Source organism: Scyliorhinus canicula, chromosome 12, assembly GCF_902713615.1.
Source record: "Scyliorhinus canicula chromosome 12, sScyCan1.1, whole genome shotgun sequence".
Lineage (NCBI taxonomy): Eukaryota > Metazoa > Chordata > Chondrichthyes > Carcharhiniformes > Scyliorhinidae > Scyliorhinus > Scyliorhinus canicula.
The window spans coordinates 53,305,336-53,324,469 of NC_052157.1; the positions used below are offsets into that span (position 1 = coordinate 53,305,336).

At 52.4% G+C, this 19,134-nt stretch overlaps 1 protein-coding gene across 1 annotated transcript in view; it reads right to left on the reverse strand.

The window, feature by feature from the left end:
- LOC119974242 (von Willebrand factor A domain-containing protein 7-like) overlaps positions 1-16,360 on the reverse strand; it is a 62,259-nt gene extending 45,899 nt beyond the window's left edge. The window contains exons 1-4 of the mRNA XM_038813012.1: positions 16,294-16,360; positions 12,434-12,642; positions 11,105-11,380; positions 9,692-9,785 (exon numbers count right to left, since the gene is read on the reverse strand). Of these exons, the coding sequence (XP_038668940.1) occupies positions 9,692-9,785; positions 11,105-11,380; positions 12,434-12,642; positions 16,294-16,360 (646 nt within the window). The remainder of the gene's footprint in view (positions 1-9,691; positions 9,786-11,104; positions 11,381-12,433; positions 12,643-16,293) is intronic.
- Between the last annotated feature and the right edge of the window lie 2,774 nt (positions 16,361-19,134).

The following is a 19,134-nucleotide window of genomic DNA, read 5'->3' on the forward strand; positions in this document are numbered from 1 at the left end:
AAGCTCCAGGGGGAGCGGGTGGTGCTGGTTAATGTGTACGCCCCAAATTGCGACGAAGTGGGCTTCCTGCGCCGTATGTTGGGCCGGATTTCAGACCTTGAGACGGGGGTCTAATAATGGGAGGGGATTTTAACACAGCGCTGGACCCAGCACTCGACCGCTCTAGGTCCAGGACGGGTAGGAGGCCGGCGGCGGCTAAAGTGTTGAGGGGGTTCATGGACCAGATGGGAGGGGTGGATCCTTGGAGATTTATGAGGCCGGGGATTAGGGAATTCTCGTTCTTCTCCCATGTCCACAAGGCTTACTCCCGGATTGACTTTTTTGTTTTGAGCAGGGCGTTGATTCCAAGGGTGGAAGGCGCGGAATACGCTCCGAATTGGGTAGGCCTTGAGTTGGGGGAGGGGAGGGACCAATGTCCGATGTGACGGTTAGAGGTGGGGTTGCTGGCGAACGTGGAGGTGTGCGGGAGGGTCTGGAGGTGTATAGAGGGGTACCTAGATATTAACGATAATGGGGAGGTGCAGGTGGGGGTGGTCTGGGAGGCTCTGAAGGCGGTGGTTAGTGGGGAGCTGATCTCCATCAGGGCACGTAGGGAGAGGGGGGAGAGGAGAGAGAGGGAGAGTCTGGTGGAGGAGATGGTGAGGGTGGACAGGAGGTACGCGGAGGTCCCGGAGGAAGGGCTATTGAGGAAGCGATGTAGCCTCCAAGCGGAGTTTGATCTTTTGACCACCAGGAAGGCGGAGGTGCAGTGGAGGAGGGCGGTAGGGGCGGTATATGAGTACGGGGAGAAGGCGAGTCGGATGCTGGCGCACCAGCTCCGGAAGCGGGAGGCGGCTAGGGAGATAGGGGGAGTTAGGGATGGAGGAGGGAGTCTGGTACGAAGTGCGAGGGGCATCAACGGGGTCTTTAGGACTTTTTATGAGGAACTATACCGGTCAGTGCCCCCAGTGGAGGAGGGAGGGATGGATCGCTTTCTGGGCAAGCTAAGGTTTCCGAGAGTGGAGGAGGAGCAGATGGCGGGGTTGGGGGTACCAGTTGAGCTGGAGGAGCTGGTTAATGCGATGGGGAGTATGCAGACAGGGAAGGCCCCGGGGCCTGACGGGTTCCCGGTTGAATTCTGTAAGAAATTTTCAGACCTGCTGGGCCCGCTGCTAGTTAGGACCTTTAATGAGGCAAGGGAGGAGGGGGGGGGGGGGGGGGGCTCTGCCCTCGACGATGTCTGGTGCGCTGATTTCAGTGATCCTGAAGCGGGATAAGGACCATCTTCAGTATGGGTCATATTGACCGATTTCGCTCCTAAATGCGGATGCGAAACTGCTGGCCAAGATATTGGCCAGGAGGGTGGAGGACGTCGTGCCGCAGGTCATACACTAGGATCAGACGGGTTTTGTGAAGGGGAGGCAGTTGAATGCGAATGTACGGAGGCTTCTGAATGTCATAATAATGCTGGCAGTGGAAGGGGAGGCGGAAATAGTGGCGGCGATGGATGTGGAGAAGGCCTTTGATAGGGTGGAGTGGGGATACCTTTGGGAGGTGCTGAAAAGGTTCGGGTTTGGAGAGGGATTTGTTAGGTGGGTGAGGCTGCTATATGAGGCCCCGGTGGCGAGTGTGGCTACGAATGGGAGGAGGTCGGAGAATTTTCGACTGTACCGGGGGACGAGGCAGGGGTGCCCCCTGTCTCCCCTGCTCTTTGCGCTGGTGATCGAACCCCTGGCCATGGCGCTGAGGGAGTCAAGGAACTGGAGGGGGATAGTGCGGTGGGGGGAGGAGCACCGATTGTCGTATGCCGATGACATACTGTTGTACGTGGTGGACCCGGTGGGGGGGATGCCGGAGGTGATGAGGATTCTTAGGGAGTTTGGGGACTTCTCCGGATATAAGCTCAATGTGGGGAAGAGTGAGCTGTTCGTAGTACATCCTGGGGATCAAGAGAGAGGGATTGGGGAGCTCTCGCTGAAAAGGGCGGAGAGGAGTTTCAGGTATCTGGGGGTCCAGGTAGCCAGGAGCTGGGGGGCCCTGCATAAGCTCAACTTTACGAAGCTGGTGGAGCAGATGGAGGAGGAGTTTAAGGGGTGGGATGTGTTGCCACTCTCCCTAGCGGGCAGGATCCAGTCTGTCAAAATGACGGTGCTCCCGAGGTTTCTGTTCCTGTTCCAGTGCCTCCCTATCATGATTCCTAAGGCTTTCTTCAGACGGGTCAATAGGAGTATTATGGGGTTTGTGTGGGCGCAGAAGACCCCAAGTGTGAGGAGGGTATTCCTGGAGCGGGGTAGGGATATGGGGGGGTTGGCGTTGCCCAACCTATGTGGGTACTACTGGGCCGCCAACATGGCGATGATACGCAGGTGGGTGATGGAGGGGGAGGGGGCAGCATGGAAGAGGCTGGAGACGGCGTCCTGTGTGGGCATGAGCCTGGAGGCGCTGGTGACGGCGCCGCTACCGCTCCCCCCAACAAGATATACTACGAGTCCAGTAGTGGCGGCTAACCTCAAAATTTGGGGGCAATGGAGGCGGCAAAGTGGGGAGGTGAAGGCTTCAGTCTGGTCCCCGATACCACCAGTTTGTTCCAGGGAGAATGGACGGAGGGTTTCTGAGCTGGCACAGGGCAGGTATCAAGCGGATGGGGAACCTTTTTCCTGACGGGAAGTTTGCGACCCTGGGGGAGTTGGAGGGGAGGTTTGGCCTCCCCCCCAGGGAACACCTTCAGATACATTCAGGTATGGCCGTTTGTTAGGCGGCAGGTGACGGAGTTTCCATTGTTGCCGTCTAGGGGGGTTCAGGACAGGGTGCTCTCGGGGACGTGGGTCGGTGAGGGAAGGATCTCGGCAATCTACCAAATGATGCAGGAGGGGGAGGAGGCCTCGGTGGTGGAGCTGAAAGGTAAGTGGGAGGAGGAGCTGGGAGAGGAGATCGACGAGGGGACGTGAGCGGATGCCCTGGGGAGGGTGAATTCCTCCTCCTCTTGCGCGAGGCTCAGTTTAATTCAATTAAAGGTGCTGCATAGGGCACATATGACTGGGGCAAGGCTGAGCCGGTTCTTTGGGAGAGAGGGACAGGTGTGTCAGGTGTTCAGGGAGCCCAGCAAACCACACCCACATGTTTTGGGTGTGTCCTGCGTTGGAGGGCTTTTGGAGGGGCATCGCGGAGACGCTGTCAAGGGTGGTTGGTTCCAGGGTTGAGCTGGGCTGGGGGCTTGCAATATTTGGGGTAGCAGTGGAGCTGGGAGTGCAGGAGGCGAGAGATGCCGGGATTTTGGCCTTTGCATCCCTAGTAGCCCGGCGCAGGATTCTTCTACAGTAGAAGGATGCGAGGCCCCCGGGCGTGGAATCCTGGGTTAACGATATGGCTGGGTTTATCAAACTGGGGAGGGTCAAGTCTGCCTTAAGGGCAATGGCAACCGTCTCTAGACTTCCTGGCGGAGCGTTAGAGGATGGTTAGTTACAGCAGCAACCCGGGGGGGGGGGGGGGGGGGGGAACGGGCGGGATTGTTTTTTCCTTTATTGGGTATGTGTATTTGTTAATTTATTGTTTCTGTATTGGGGGGGGCTATTGTTCTTATTTTTATTTTTATTCTGTTTTTGTTGGTTAAAACTTGTTGAAAATTTGAATGAAAATTATTATTTTTTTTAAATAAATAAAAAATTAAACATGAGCATGCCAGGAATTGTTACTCCCGCATCAGGGCGGCAGAAATGCAAAACTAGTCTCTCACGAGGCAGAAAGGGTGCAGGCCATCGCAAAAATGCAAGGCCTGAGCATCGTGGAGAGTGGCCGTTTTGCGCGCTTTTCCCGGGTCTCTACGCATACGAGCCACGACCGGGTGGACGACAAGGCCGAAGACTCCGATGTGCACGTGCGAACGTCGGCCGACTGCACTGCGCATGCACGATAGTGCACAGAACGCGCTGACATCAGCGTCATGACGTGTCCAAATTGTGGCTCCGCCCATTTAAAGCGGCAATGGCCAGCCAAAGGAAGGTGATGTCTACAGTGTGGAAAGCCTGGGCATTATGCGGCCTTACGCAGGTCCGCTCCACCGACCAACAGCCAGCGATCCCAGATGCAGCGCAGACGTGTCCGCTGCATACAACAAGGCATGCAGGATTCTGATCCCGACAGCCCGACGGACCCCGATGCTGACTGCCTCAAGTCTCCATACCGGGTGGGCATAATCACCACATATGAGCTGGCCTCCACCGTGCCTGCAAACCGTCTTTCAATCCTCACTGTGGATCCTGACGACGAGTGGTGTGCTGTCGTCACAGTCAACCAGTCTCGAATCTGATTTAAATTGGACATTGGTGCATCTGCACACCTCATATCACAGTCGGACCTCAACAGCATCCGAGACCAGCCCAGCATTTTTCCACCAGCATGCCAGCTCCTTGACTACAATAGCAATGCCATAGCTGCCAGTGGATCGTATCAGCTAGGTGTATCTCACAAGGCAATCAAAGTGACGTTACGATTCGAGATTGTCCGGCCTGACAAGGCATTCCTGCTCAGTGCTCGCACATGCAAACTCCTAAATCTGTTCCAGCGCGTCCATGCTATGTCCTCGACACCGGCGACTGCCTCGCCCAATGTAAATATCCAGGCTCAGATAGACGACATTCTCACGCAATACCACAACGTGTTTGATGGAATGGGCACGCTCCCATATCGTTACAGATATTGCTCAAACTGAATGCCATTCCAGTCATCCATGCACCGCGCCGGGTGCTGGCCCCTCTCAAGGATCGTCTGGAAACGCAGCTACGAGAGTCCAAGACAAGGGTATCATCTCAAAGGTCACAGAACCAACAGACTGGGTCAGCTCCATGGTCTGGGTCAAGAGCCCTCTGGTGAACTCCGCATTTGCATTGATCCCAAAGACCAGGGGCAGAATTCTCCGACCCCCCGCAGAGTCGGAGAATCGCCCCGGGCCGGCGTAAATCCTGCCCCCGCCGTGGCCGGAATTCCCCGCCACCTGGGAATCGGCGGGGGCGGGAATCACGGCAGTCGGCGGGCCCCCCGCGGCGATTCTCCGGCCTGTGATGGGCCGAAGTCCCGCTGCTGTCAGGCCTCTCCCGCCTACGTGGTTTAAACCACCTTTGGTGCCGGCGGGAGCAGGCAGCGCGAGCGGGCCCCGGGGTCCTGGGGGGGCGCGGGGCGAACTGGCCCCACCGATCGGCGGGCGGGCCTGTGCCGTGGGGGCACTCTTTTTCTTCCGCCGCCGCCACGGCGTCCACCATGGCAAAGGCAGAAGAGACCCTCTCCACCGCGCATGCGCCGGGGTGACGCTGGCCGGCGAAGGCCTTTCGGCCAGCCGTTCGCATCGGTCAGCGGGGCGCCAAAGTTCATTTGCGTCGGTCAGCGGAGCGGGAGGCACTCCGGCGCAGGCCTAGCCCCTAAAGGTGCGGAGAAGTCCACACCTTTGGGGAGGCCCGACGCTGGAGTGGTTCTCGCCACTCCGGTGCGCCGGGACCCCCCGCCCCGCTGGGTAGGGGAGAATCCCGGCTCTGAACCGCAACATCATGCGCGAGCACTACCCGATCGCAAAGCGTGAAGGGTTAACCTGTGAGATGGCTCATGTCAAATTCTTTACCAAGCTGGACGCCTCCCGTGGGTTCTGGCAGATGCAGCTGGACAAGTCCAGTTGGAAGCTGTGCACGTTTAGCAATCCGTTTGGCAGGTATTGCTACAACCGCATGCCTTTTGGTATCATATCAGCTTCCAAAGTATTTCATCACATAATGGAACAAATGATGGAGGGCATCGAGGGGGTACGAGCCTATGAGGACGACGGTATCATCTGGTCCACGACGCCCAAGGATCACATCGCTCACCTCAAACAAGTTTTCCAGAGGATACATGAAAACAGCCTCCAGCTCATTTGGTACGTCCGCTATCAAGTTTCTGGGTGACCACATTTCACAGCAGGGTGTGCAACCTGACGCTGACAAGGTGCTGGCAATGCCATGAAGACCTCAGAGGACAAAAAAGCGGTCATCCGCTTCCTCGGGATGGTGAATTTACTCAGGAAATTCATTCCCGACATGGCATCCCACACCACAGCCCTCCGGCATCTCGTAAAAAAGTCGACAGTGTACCAGTGGCTTCCTGCATATCAAGCGGAGTGGCTTGAGCTGAAGGCGAAGCTCACCACAGCCCCAGTACTGGCATTCTTTGACCCAACCAAGGATACCAAGATATCCACAGACTCAAGCCAGGACGGTATTGGGGCGGTGCTCCTCCAGCGAGACGACTCCTCGTCCTGGGCTCCAGTGGCGTACGCCTCCAGGGCCATGACTCCGACCGAACAACAGTTTGCCCAGATCGAAAAGGAGTGCTTGGGTCTCCTGACAGGAATAGTCAAGTTTCATGACTACGTATACGGCCTGCCAAAGTTCACGGTGGAAACAGACCACAGGCCTTTAGTCCACATAATCCAAAAGGATTTAAATGACATGACACCTCGGCTGCAGCGAATTCTTCTTCGTCTCCGCCGATATGACTTTGAACTCGTCTACTCACCGGGTAAGGAGCTGACCGTCGTGGATGCCCTATCCCGATCCGTCACCACGCAGTGTGAACAGAGCGACTTCATTCACCACATTGAAGCACAGGCGCAGCTGTGTTCCAGCAACCTCCCAGCCACTGATGAACAAGTTATACAAATACACGAAGAAACTGCCAAAGATCCCCTCCTGCAGCGCGTGATGAAGCATCTCGCCCATGGCTGGCAAAAGGGGCAGTGCCCCCAGTTCTTCAACGTTAAGGACGAGCTGACGGTTGTTGAGGGGATCCTTCTTAAACTAGATAGACTCGTAATTCCCCAAAGCATGCAAACCATGGTGCTCAGACAGATCCATGACGGTCACCTGGGGGTCGAGAAATGTCGACGCAGAGCTCGGCAGGCAGTTTATTGGCCTGGCATCAGCCAGGATATTGCCAACACGGTCCTCAACTGTACAACATGCCAGACGTTTCAACCAGCTCAGCCCAAGGAAACGCTTCAACAGCACGAGATCGTGACCTCTCCGTGGTCCAAGGTGGGGATAGACCTCTTTCATGCCAATGGGCATGATTACGTGCTCCTGGTCGACTACTTCTCCAGCTACCCGGAAGTGGTCAAACTGTCGGACCTCACGTCTAAGTTCGTCATCAAAGCCCGCAAAGAGACGTTTGCCAGGTATGGGATACCACTCACAGTAATGAGTGACAATGGTCCATGTTTCTACAGCCAAGAGTGGTCCGACTTTGCACGATCCTACCACTTTAGTCATATCACATCCAGTCCCCATTACCCACAATCAAACGGGAAGGCCAAGAAAGGGGTCCATATTGTCAAGCGATTGCTGTGCAAGGCTGCACTCAGTCTCGGATTTCAACCTGGTGCTATTGGCATACAGGGCAACCCCTCTGTCGACTGGTTTGTCTCCAGCGCAGTTGCTCATGAACCGTAACCTGGGGACGACTGTTCCAGCCATCCATGTTCCAGACCTTGACCACCTCACGGTGCTGCAGAAGGTGCAGCTATCCAGGGACCAGCAAAAGATCACGTATGATGCTCATGCCACGGATCTGCCTGCGCTGGCTCCAGACGATGTTGTTCGCGTTCAGCTGCCTGAGGGAGGTTGGTCAGCCCCAGATGTTGTCGTCAGACAGGCTGCTCCCAGGTCTTTCATTGTTCAAATTGCTGATGGCTCCATGTTACAGCGCAACAGGAGGGCGCTGCGTAAAGTTCCCTGCCCATCACCCGACCACACTTCTCCGCATGTCATCATGCCTCCTCCGGACCTCTTGCACCAAGAGGCCACCAATCTGGCAGCGATCCCACCTGTCCACAAGGCCACCGAGATGGCAGCCATCCTGCCTGTCCAGGTACCGCCGTCCCCCCCTCCACCTCTGCGGCGATCGACAAGAATTCGTCGCCCACCACAAAGACTGAATCTATAGACTTAAATCTTGTAAAGTTTGTTCAGTTTGCTCTGTATCTGCACGATAGACACCTTCCCATGTACATATGTTCATTCATTCCCCACTTGTACATAGTTGTGCATGCATATACAGCCACGTTCCAAACTTTATTTTAAAAGGGGGAGATGTCATAATATCTACTCATGTATATCATGAGATGCAGACAGGCAGTGATTGACACACAGGATAACCAATGAACACACACGACACAGAACAACCAATCACCAGACAGGGCACACCACTATAAAGCCCACAGGGCATTAAGGCTCTCTCTCTCTCACAGGACATGGCTAGGGAGATAGTCACAGTGTACAGGCCAATGAACATCATCACAATGTGGTAGAGAGCTAGTCTGGTCAAGCCAGTAGGAAGTTATCAGTTAGGTTAATAGAGTGTCAACCCACAGCAGATTATGTACAGCAATCAACAGGTTCAATAAAACAGTATTGGACCATCTCCTGTGTCGGAAGCCTGTTTTTCGTTTTACTGCATCCAGTTGCAGTCGATGTTGGACCAGCACAGATAACACATCAGGGGGCTGCAGAAGGACTTGGACAGGCTCGGAGAGTGGGCAAAGAAGTGGCAGATGGAATACAATGTGTGAGGTTATGCACTTTGGTCGGAAGAATGGAGGCATAGACTATTTTCTAAAAGGGAAAAGGCTTCGGAAATCAGAAGCACAAAGACACTTCGGAGTCCAAGTTCAAGATTCTCTTAAGGATAACATAGAACATTGAGCAGTACAACACAGAACAGGCCCTTCGGCGTTGTGCCGAGCTTTGTGCGAAACCAAGATCAAGCTATCCCACTCCCTGTCATTCTGGTGTGCTCCATGTGCCTATCCAATAACCGCTTGAAAGTTCCTAAAGTGTCCAACTCCACTATCACAGCGGAACGTGCAGGTCCAATCAGTAGTTCGGAAGGCAAATGCAATGTTAGCATTCATGTCGAGAGGGCTAGAACACAAGACCAGGGAAGTGCTTCTGAGGCTGTATAAGGCTTTGGTCAGACCCCATTTGGAGTATCGTGAGCAGTTTTGGGCCCTGTATCTAAGGATATGCGCTGGTCTTGGAAAGGGTCCAGAGGAGGTTCAGAAGAATGATCCCTGAAATGTAAAGCTTGTTGCATGAAGAGCAGTTGAGGACTCTGGGCCTGTATACGTTGGAGTTTAGAAGGTTGGGGGAGACCTTATTGAAACTTACAGGACACTGCGAGGCCTGGATAGAGTGGATGTGGAGAGGATGTTTCCACTTGTAGGAAAAACTAGAACCTGAGGACACAGCCTCAGACTGAAGGGATGATCCTATAAAACCAAATGAGGAGGAATTTCTTCAGCCAGAGGGTGGTGAATCTGTGGAACTCTTTACCACAGGAGGCTGTGGACACTCACTGAGTGTCTTTAAGACAGAGATAGATAAGTTCTTGATTAATAAGAGGATCAGGGGTTATGGGCAGAAGGAGAATGGGAATGAGAAACATATCAGCCATGATGGAATGGTGGAGCAGACTCGATGGGCCAAATGGCCTAATCCTGCTCCAATGCCTTATGGTCTTATGGCCATACGGGGCTGAATGGCCTCCCCCTGTTCCTGTGTAACAGGGTTAAGGGGGTGGAATGGGTCTCCTCCTGTTCCTATGTAACAGGCTCGAGAGAGGCTGAATGGTCTCCTCCCACCTCAGTGTGATGTTACCGCAGTGAGATTCAGTGTGATTCAGTTTGAGTTCCTACCTGCCCTATTTCCGATGTCTTGGCCTGGAATTATGATGTTGCTGTTTGGTTCAGTGAAACCCAATTCAATCCAGTTACTGTGGCTGTAAAAATCCTGGGAAATAAAGGTGCAGTTAGAAAAATGATTCATTTAACCCAAGAACAGGAGGCACATTCGCCCCCCCCTCCTCCTCCCCCCACTGGGTCCCTGGCGCTGTGAAGCAACAGTGTTAGCCACTGTGCTGCTGTGCCATTACCGTTAGACAGGAACGGGAGGAGGCCATCCAGGTCCCTTGGATCTTTTACACAGGAACAGGAGGAGGCCCATTCATTCCTCGAGTCTGTTCTCTGTTCAATGTGAACCTTTGGATCACAAAAATCTCGGAATCTCAGATTTAAAGTGAACAATCTATTGATTGTTGTTTGAGGAAGAGAAGTCCCAACCTTCCCCCTGCCTGTGTGTGTAGAAATGTTTCCGAATTCCACTCCTGAAAGAGCTGCCTCGCATATTTATAATCCGACCCCTGGTCAGAGACTCCACCCCACCCCAACAGGTGTAACTTATTTCTCTCTATGGACCCCTATCTGTTCCATTCGGTCCATCTCGTCCATGCCACCCCAACGACACCAAGGTGCTCTTTCCAATCCCACCTTCCTGCACCCAGTCCATAGCCCTGTATCTTACAGCAATTTACGATGCAGATCCAAATACTTTTTACAAGTATTTCGGGTCGCTGCCTCCAACACTAACAAGACTTCCACTACCTTCTAGTAAAAAGATTCTTCCTCATGTCCTCTCGACACCTTCTGCCACTTATCTTGAATCTATGTCACCCGGTTCTAGAATCCTCCACCAAGGGAAACAAAATGATCCTGTCTACTCTATCTCTTCCCCTCATAGTTCTTTACACCTCAATTAAGTTACCTCTCAGCTTTCTTTGTTCGAAGGAAAATAACCCCGACCTATCCAATCTCTCTTTGCAGATATGCTTTTCTAGCCTGGCAACATTCTTGTAAACCTCCTCTGCACTCTTTCCAGACCAATATCCCCCTTCCTGTAATGTGGTGACCAAAACTACGCACAGTATTCCAGTTGTGGCCTTACCAGCGGTTGATATAATCAAATCCCTTCCCCTTGACCTTCTAAATTCCTGGAAACGCGAGGCTAACTTATCTTTAACCTCTCCTCACATTTTAACTCTTAGGGTGCCAATCCCGTTCTGGTAAATTGTCACAGCATTCCCGACGAGCACATCTGCTAATTGTGAAGCCCCTCCTGGTGCAATATCTATATTATTCTCTCAGCTAGACCCGAGTCTGGTGTTTCTTGGGAGGAGGATGTTCGAACCCCTGGAAAAAGGTAAATTGGAAAACACGAGTGGGAGCTGGGAAGGGGATGGTGGGGAATGTTTCCCTGCAACGTTCCTCAGTTACCTGCAGTGTGTGCAGTAGTCGACCCATGTTTTTCCGAGCGGTTTGAAGATTCTCCTGCTGGATGTCCTCAATGACCAATTGCAGCAGTTCCAGGATCTTCTCCTTTCCCTCCAGTAGCTGCTCGGAATCAAAGTGACGTTTGGAGGAGAGGGCATACAAAACATCAACAGCAGCATTCTGCAAGGCCAACTCATCCAGTACCTGATTGAACAGCGAAGGGGAAACTGCTCCCTCGTAATATATTTGGAACAGATACTCTGCCGTCAACTGATCATCCTGAAAGGGTAAAGCGTTAACATTTAGACCAACGCAAAACATCCCCATCAAATGCACCCAGTACAGACACAGCATGAGGTTATATACAAGAAAAGCTCCCTCTATACTATCCTCATCAAACACTCCCAGAACAGGTACAGTACAGGGCTAGATACAGAATAAAGCTCCCTCTACACTGTCCCCAACAAACACTCCCAGGGGTTAGATACAGAGTACAGCTCCCTCTACACTGTCCCCATCAAACTCTCCCAGAACAGGTACAGCACAGGGTTAGATACAGAGTAAAGCTCCCTCTACACTGTCCCCATCAAACTCTCCCAGAACAGGTACAGCACAGGGTTAGATACAGAGTAAAGCTCCCTCTACACTGTCCCCATCAAACACTCCCAGGACAGGTGCAGCACGGGGTTAGATACAGAGTAAAGCTCCCTCTACACTGTCCCCATCAAACACTCCCAGGACAGGTACAGCACGGGGTTAGATACAGAGTAAAGCTCCCTCCACACTGTCCCCATCAAACAGTCCCAGGACAGGTACAGCATGGGGTTAGATACAGAGTAAAGCTCCCTCTACACTGTCCCCATCAGACTCTCCCAGGACAGGTACAGCACGGGGTTAGATACAGAGTAAAGCTCCCCCCACACTGTCCCCATCAAACACTCCCAGGACAGGTACAGCACGGGGTTAGATACAGAGTAAAGCTCCCTCTACACTATCCTCATCAAACTCTCCCAGAACAGGTACAGCACGGGGTTAGATACAGAGTAAAGCTCCCTCTACACTGTCCCCATCAAACACTCCCAGGACAGATACAGCACGGTGTTAGATACAGAGTAAAGCTCCCTCTACACTGTCCCCATCAAACACTCCCAGGACAGATACAGCACGGTGTTAGATACAGAGCAAAGCTGAGAGATGGTGGGCCAGCGGATCTACGGACACCCACTCTGTCATCTGCCTCAGACTTTAGCAGTGAATCTGGGCTGAAGTGTGCCTGACGGCTGTCACCACAATGAGCCTGAGCTAGGAGCAGGCCGCCAGGCCTAGACTCACCGTGACTGAGTTGGGAGGGAGGGGCTGGCCCTGGAAGTTGGGAATTTGCTCGAATACTGTGCGGGTGATTCGCAGGGCTCCTTTCTTCGTGATGTCACTGTGGGTGAAGCTGCCTTTGCTGGTCAAGGGCTGGAAGCTGAGTACTCCTCTGGCCCAGAGGCAGATCAGGATTCTGTACAAAATCTTCATCTTCACTTCCATTGCCTTACCTGGAAGACACAAAACCAAACCCATGTGATAGAGTAATCCAGTCATTATCACCGTTTCTCACAATTGACCCTATCGAATCCTTTCATCATCTCCTAGATCTCCTTCATCTCCTAGGCCAGGGGGAACACAAGCCTGTGAGGCCTGCTCTCAGAAGTTAGCCCTTTCAGCCCTGGGATTATTCTGGTGAATCTGAGCTGCTGTCGTGCCCTCTCCCAGGACAATATCTCCCTTCTGATGTGTGTGATCCAGCCCTGAATCCAGTGGTTTCAGATAGGACTGGGGATCTGAGCAGTTTTGATTCAGGTTTCTACGATCTCCCCATGGATCTCAATCCCGCTGACATGTTGGAGATCTTCCCCTTGACCTCTCTTTGCTCTCTTCAGATCCCAGTGCACAAATAGAGAACCCCTGATCTCTCTGACAGAGACCCCCCAAATCTCTCTATACTCTATGGAGATCCCAGTGCCAAGACAGAGACCCCCCCAAATCTCTCTATACTCTATGGAGATCCCAGTGCCCAGAGATCCCCCCCGTACCAAAGAGACAAAAGCTTTGACAAAGGGTCATCTGGCCTCGAAATGTTAGCTCTTTTCTCTCCCGACAGATGCTGCCAGGCCTGCTGAGATTTTCCAGCATTTTCTCTATGGTTTCAGATTCCAGCATCCGCAGAAATTTGTTTTATCCAGAGATCCACCATATCTCTCAGTAGTCTTTGATCCACCAGATCTCTGTGTAGTCTTTGGAGATCTCAGTGGCCAGATGAGATTCCACTGATCTCTCAGTAGTTTCTGAAGATCACTGTGCACAGACTGAGATCCCTCTGAGCTCTGTGCTCCCTGGAGGTTCAGTGTCAGACAGAGATCCCGCTTATCTCTCAGTACTCTCTGGATATCCCAGTGCACAGAGATCCCGCTGATCTCTCTATACTCTCTGGAGATCACAGCACAGACAGAGATCCCCCTGATCTCTCTATACTCTCTGGAGATCACAGCACACAGACAGAGATCCCCTGATCTCTCTATACTCTCTGGAGATCACAGCACAGACAGAGATCCCCCTGATCTCTCTACACTCTCTGGATATCCCAGTGCACAGAGATCCCGCTGATCTCTCTATACCCTCTGGAGATCACAGCACAGACAGAGATCCCCTGATCTCTCTATACTCTCTGGAGATCACAGCACCGACAGAGATGCCTCTGATCTCTCTATACTCTCTGGAGATCACAGCACACAGACAGAGATCCCCCTGATCTCTTGATACTCTCTGGAGATCACAGCACCGACAGAGATGCATCTGATCTCTCTATACTCTCTGGAGATCACAGCACACAGACAGAGATCCTCCTGATCTCTTGATACTCTCTGGAGATCACAGCACCGACAGAGATGCCTCTGATCTCTCTATACTCTCTGGAATCACAGCTCAGACAGTGATCCCCCTGATCTCTCTATACTCTCTGGAGATCACAGCACACAGACAGAGATCCCCCTGATCTCTCTATACTCTCTCGGGATCACAGCTCAGACAGAGATCCCCCTGATCTCTCTATACTCTTTGGAGATCACAGCGCACAGACAGAGATCCCCCTGATCTCTCTATACTGTCTGGAGATCACAGCTCAGACAGAGATCCCCCTGATCTCTCTATACTCTCTGGAGATCACAGCTCAGACAGAGATCCCCCTGATCTCTCTATACTCTCTGGAGATCACAGCACACAGACAGAGATCCCCCTGATCTCTCTATACTCTCTGGAGATCACAGCACACAGACAGAGATGCCCCTGATCTCTCTATACTCTCTGGAGATCACAGCACACAGACAGAGATGCCCCTGATCTCTCTATACTCTCTGGGGATCACAGCACAGACAGAGACCCCCCTGATCTCTCTATACTCTCTGTCGATCACAGCTCACAGACAGAGATCCCCCTGATCTCTCTATACTCTCTGGAGATCACAGCTCAGACAGAGATCCCCCTGATCTCTCTATACTCTCTGGAGATCACAGCTCAGACAGAGATCCCCCTGACCTCTCTATACTCTCTGGAGATCACAGCTCAGACAGAGATCCCCTGACCTCTCTATACTCTCTGGAGATCACAGCACACAGACAGAGATCCCCCTGATCTCTATATACTCTCTGGAGATCACAGCACACAGACAGAGATCCCCCTGATCTCTATATACTCTCTGGAGATCACAGCTCAGACAGAGATCCCCCTGATCTCTATATACTCTCTGGAGATCACAGCTCAGACAGAGATCCCCCTGATCTCTCTATACTCTCTGGAGATCACAGCTCAGACAGAGATCTCCCTGATCTCTCTATACTCTCTTGAGATCACAGCACACAGACAGAGATCCCCCTGATCTCTCTATACTCTCTGGAGATCACAGCACACAGACAGAGATTACCCTGATCTTTCTATACTCTCTGAATATCACAACACACAGACAAAGATCCCCAGAGATTACCCTGACCTGTTTATGGTGTTTGGAGATCCCAAAGTGGAAATCAAGTGCTCTTACGTTTCTCTTTTGCAGGCAGGCCGCAGGCAGCTACCTTGTGATAAATGTGACCTGTCACAAGAACCAGGTCACTCGCTCAAATGCAAATTAATTCTGCCACAATTCTACCTTCAAGGCTGAAGGATTTTGAACACAACCATCGGTCTGGGGAGTTTAACCAATTATTTCCTTGAGGTACTGAGTGAGGAACAAATCAAAGTTGCTGAAGAGTATAAAGTGTATACCAAGTGAGTGTACACACACAAATACACTGCAAACATATATACCAAGTGAGTACACACACACACACGCAGTGCAAGGAGACTACCCGCTCCCCCTCCGCACCGCCCACCCCCCCCCCCCCCCCCCCCCCCCCCCCCCCCCCCCCCCCGACAAAGGCCACTTGTCGACCCTGGTGATGAAGGATTTGGGGATGAAGATTGGGAGTGATCTGAATACGAAGAGGAACCTGATCCGCATGTTCATTTTGACCCTCTGTACCCTTCCTGCTAGCGGAAGAGGGAGCAAGGCCCATCTTTGCAGGTCCTGCTCTACATCCTCCACCAGGATGGAGAGGTTCCATTTGAGGAGCCTCTTCCAGGTGTGGGCCACTTGCATCCCCAGGTACCTGAATTGAGTTTGGGTCATATTAAACGGTAATTCCTCCAGCTCCGTTCAGGGGTTCACCGGGAAGATTCTGCTCTTTCCAGGTTGAGTTTGTAACCTGAGAAGGCTCCTAACTCCCTGAGTTATCGTTCCCATGCTGGCTACAGGGTTTGACACATAGAGGAGCAGGTCGTCCGCATAGAGTGAGACTCTGTGCTCTCTGCCCCCTCTACGAATACCCGTCCACCACTCCACCCATCTAAGGACGATCGCCTGCGGCTCAATTGCCAGTGTGAACAGGAACGCGTGGTTAATGGGCATCCCTGCTTCGTTCCCCTGTGCAGTCAGAAGTACTTGGTTCTGGTGGCATTAATACGCATGCTCACCATAGGAGTGCTGTATAAGATCTTCACCCACGGGGTGAACCCTACCTTGAACCCAAACCGTTCAAGCACCTCCGTGAGGTACCTCCATTCTACTCAATCAAAGGCTTTCTCAGCGTCCAGGGAGATGATCACCTCTGGTGTCTTACCCCCAGGTGGGGTCATTACTACATTCAGCAGCCGTTTGCTCTTAACAAACCTGGTCTGATCTTCCATGATCACGTCTGGCAGGCAGCTCCCCAGATGCCTCACCAGAGCTTTTGCAAGGACTTTTGTGTCAGTATTTAGGAGAAATATGGGTCTGTATGTGTTGAATCCACAATAAGTAGATTGCATAGACAATAGTAGAAATTAGGAACAAGGTTTATGTCAATACAATTCTAATACTCCTCCACTTCTCTGAAAGGTCTCTTTCCCAAACTTGCACCTAGGCCAGGGCTTTTATACAGCTGGGCTCTCCTTGTAGAGGGGAAGCCCTGCCTCCTTAAAGGGGAAGTCCAGCTCCCTTAAAGGGGAGGTTTATACTCCGGGAAGTCATGGGAAATCGTATTGTCCTGATCCCGGTGTTGTGTTCGGTGTTCGTTGTCCAGCAAGGAATCTGCAGAACTACTGTGACTTGTCCAAACAGGATTTTATTAATGGACACTTGGTAAGGTAACGATCTGATACAGAGCAAGTTATCATGGAGTTTCTTTAGACTGCCCTGGAACTATCTCTGTACACGTCTGGCCTCATGTACGTCTTCTAACCTTCTCTGGCTGACTGGATCTGCCCTGACCTCCATTAGGGTTACAACAGTTTTGGTGGATGGGTATTTGTCGTGTCTTTGTCCTTTTGAGGATGGGTTCGAGGCCTGGGCCAGTGTGGGTGACAGGGGCTTTGACAGTGAGTTGTTGAGCATCTCCCGCAGGTGCGGGGCCAGCACTGCTGAGAATACTTTGTAATCCGTCCGGTCCTGATACTTCCCCTGATTACATGGAGCTGATGCACGCCACGATTTCGCCCAGCCCCAGCGGTACTTTCAGCCCTGGTTTCCTGTCCTCCCCTACCACTGGTATGTCCAGTCTGTCGAGGAACTGTTCAATCCCCGAGTTCAGAGATATATAGCCCCAGGTAAAAGTTTGTAAAGGCCTCGTTAACCTTGTTTGAGGCCGCTACCATCCCATTGTTGCTATCCCTAACTCTCTCTTTCACGGCCGCCTGTTTCTCAACTGGTGCACCAGCATGTGGTTGGCCTTGTATTCATGTCTGTAGAAGGCTCCTGGTGCCTGCCGGAGCTGGTGGACTGCCTTCCTTATGGAGAGCAGGTCAAATTCCATCTGCAGCTTTTTCCTTTCCACTGTTCCACGGTCGGGGCCGTGGAGTATCGTCGATCCACTTCCAGGTCAGCCGCTGCTTGGCTTTCCTCTCCTTCCTGTCCCGAAGGGCTCTATAAGCTATAATTTCCCCCCTGATCACCGCCTTCCGTGCCTCCCAGAATGTGGAGGATGACACCTCCCTGTTCTGGTTGTAGGTTACATAACCATCGGTGCCTTGGGATATCTTTGTACAGAATTCCATATCGGCAAGCAGAGTTGCATCCTGCCTCCTTGGGGGGCATGGGCTCCATCCCTTCTCCAAGCTTACATCCCGGCAATGTGGCAAATGATCGGAGATTACAATCGCGGAGTATTCCGCCTTTGTTAACCCTGGAAGCACCATTTTCCCGATGACAAAAAAAATCTATGTGTGAGTAAGCCTCGTGCAGTTGGGAGAAAAAGGAGAATTCTTTTTCTCCAGGGTGGTTGAACCTCCATGGGTCTACCCCCTGATCTGCTGCATGAACGCGTTCAATTGTTGTGCCATGCCTGACATGTTACCTGTCCTGTGTTGGATTTGTCCAAAATCGGGTCCAGTGCACAGTTAAAGTCCCCCCAGCCCATGATGAGTCCAGGTCTGTGATTTCAGCCATCTTCTTTTGACAAATTCAGCATCGTCCCAGATCGGGGCATATATATTTACCAAGACTACCCTCCAGGGTCCTGCTGACTATCGCGTATCGCCCCCCTGGGTCCGTCACTATGCTTTGTCGCTGAAAATGCAACAGTCATGTTAATTAGTATGGCCACACCCCTTAGCCATGAAACATAACTAAAATGTTTGCCCCACGCACCCTTCCTTACCCGCTGCCAGTCTCTCTCTCTCTCTCAGGCGTGTCTCCTGTAAGAAGGTCACGCCCACCCTCAGACTCTTGAGATGGGCGAGGACCCTGGAGCTTTTCACCAGCCCCTTGAGGCCCCTCACATTCCATGTTATTAACCAAATTGGAGGGGAGGAGCTTTCCCACCCCCCCTATCCTGTGGGTTAAACCATACTCACCCTGTGGGCCTGGCCCTGTTCGTCCAGGCCTGCCCTTGCTCACAGGCCATTCAAGATGGCCGCCGAAAACTTCCTCATTTTCACCATCTCTACGTGTTGTCTGCTGGAGTCACACTCTGCCCTCTCCCCTCTCCCCTCCCCCTGTCCCCCTTTGTTTCTCCCCCTGTACCCCTCCCCTCATGCTGGCCCTCTTCAGGCGAGGGAAAACCAAACCGCACCCCACTTTTGGACAGGGCAGATTTGGCACTGTTGAATTCTGCCCAGTGCTTGGCCAGATCGACACCACTTGGCCAGATCGACACCAATATCCCAGTACAAGCAGATGGAATATCCTTCCCACTTGCAGCCTCTCGCGCTCGTCTCCCACCTCAGGATCTGCTCTTTATCTTGGTATCTGTGGAGCCTCATGATTATTGCCCGTGGTGGCTCCCCCACCTTGGGCCCATGCTGAAACGACCTGTGGGAACGGTCTATCTCTAGGGGCTTGGCCAAGTCCTCCTCGCCGACCAGCTTCTCGAGCATTACTGCCATGTACTCCGTGGGGTTTCTCCAACCGTTCATTGTGGCAGCCCCACAATTCTCAAATTCTGCCGATGCGTGTGGTTCTCCTGGTTGGCGAATTTGTTGTTCAG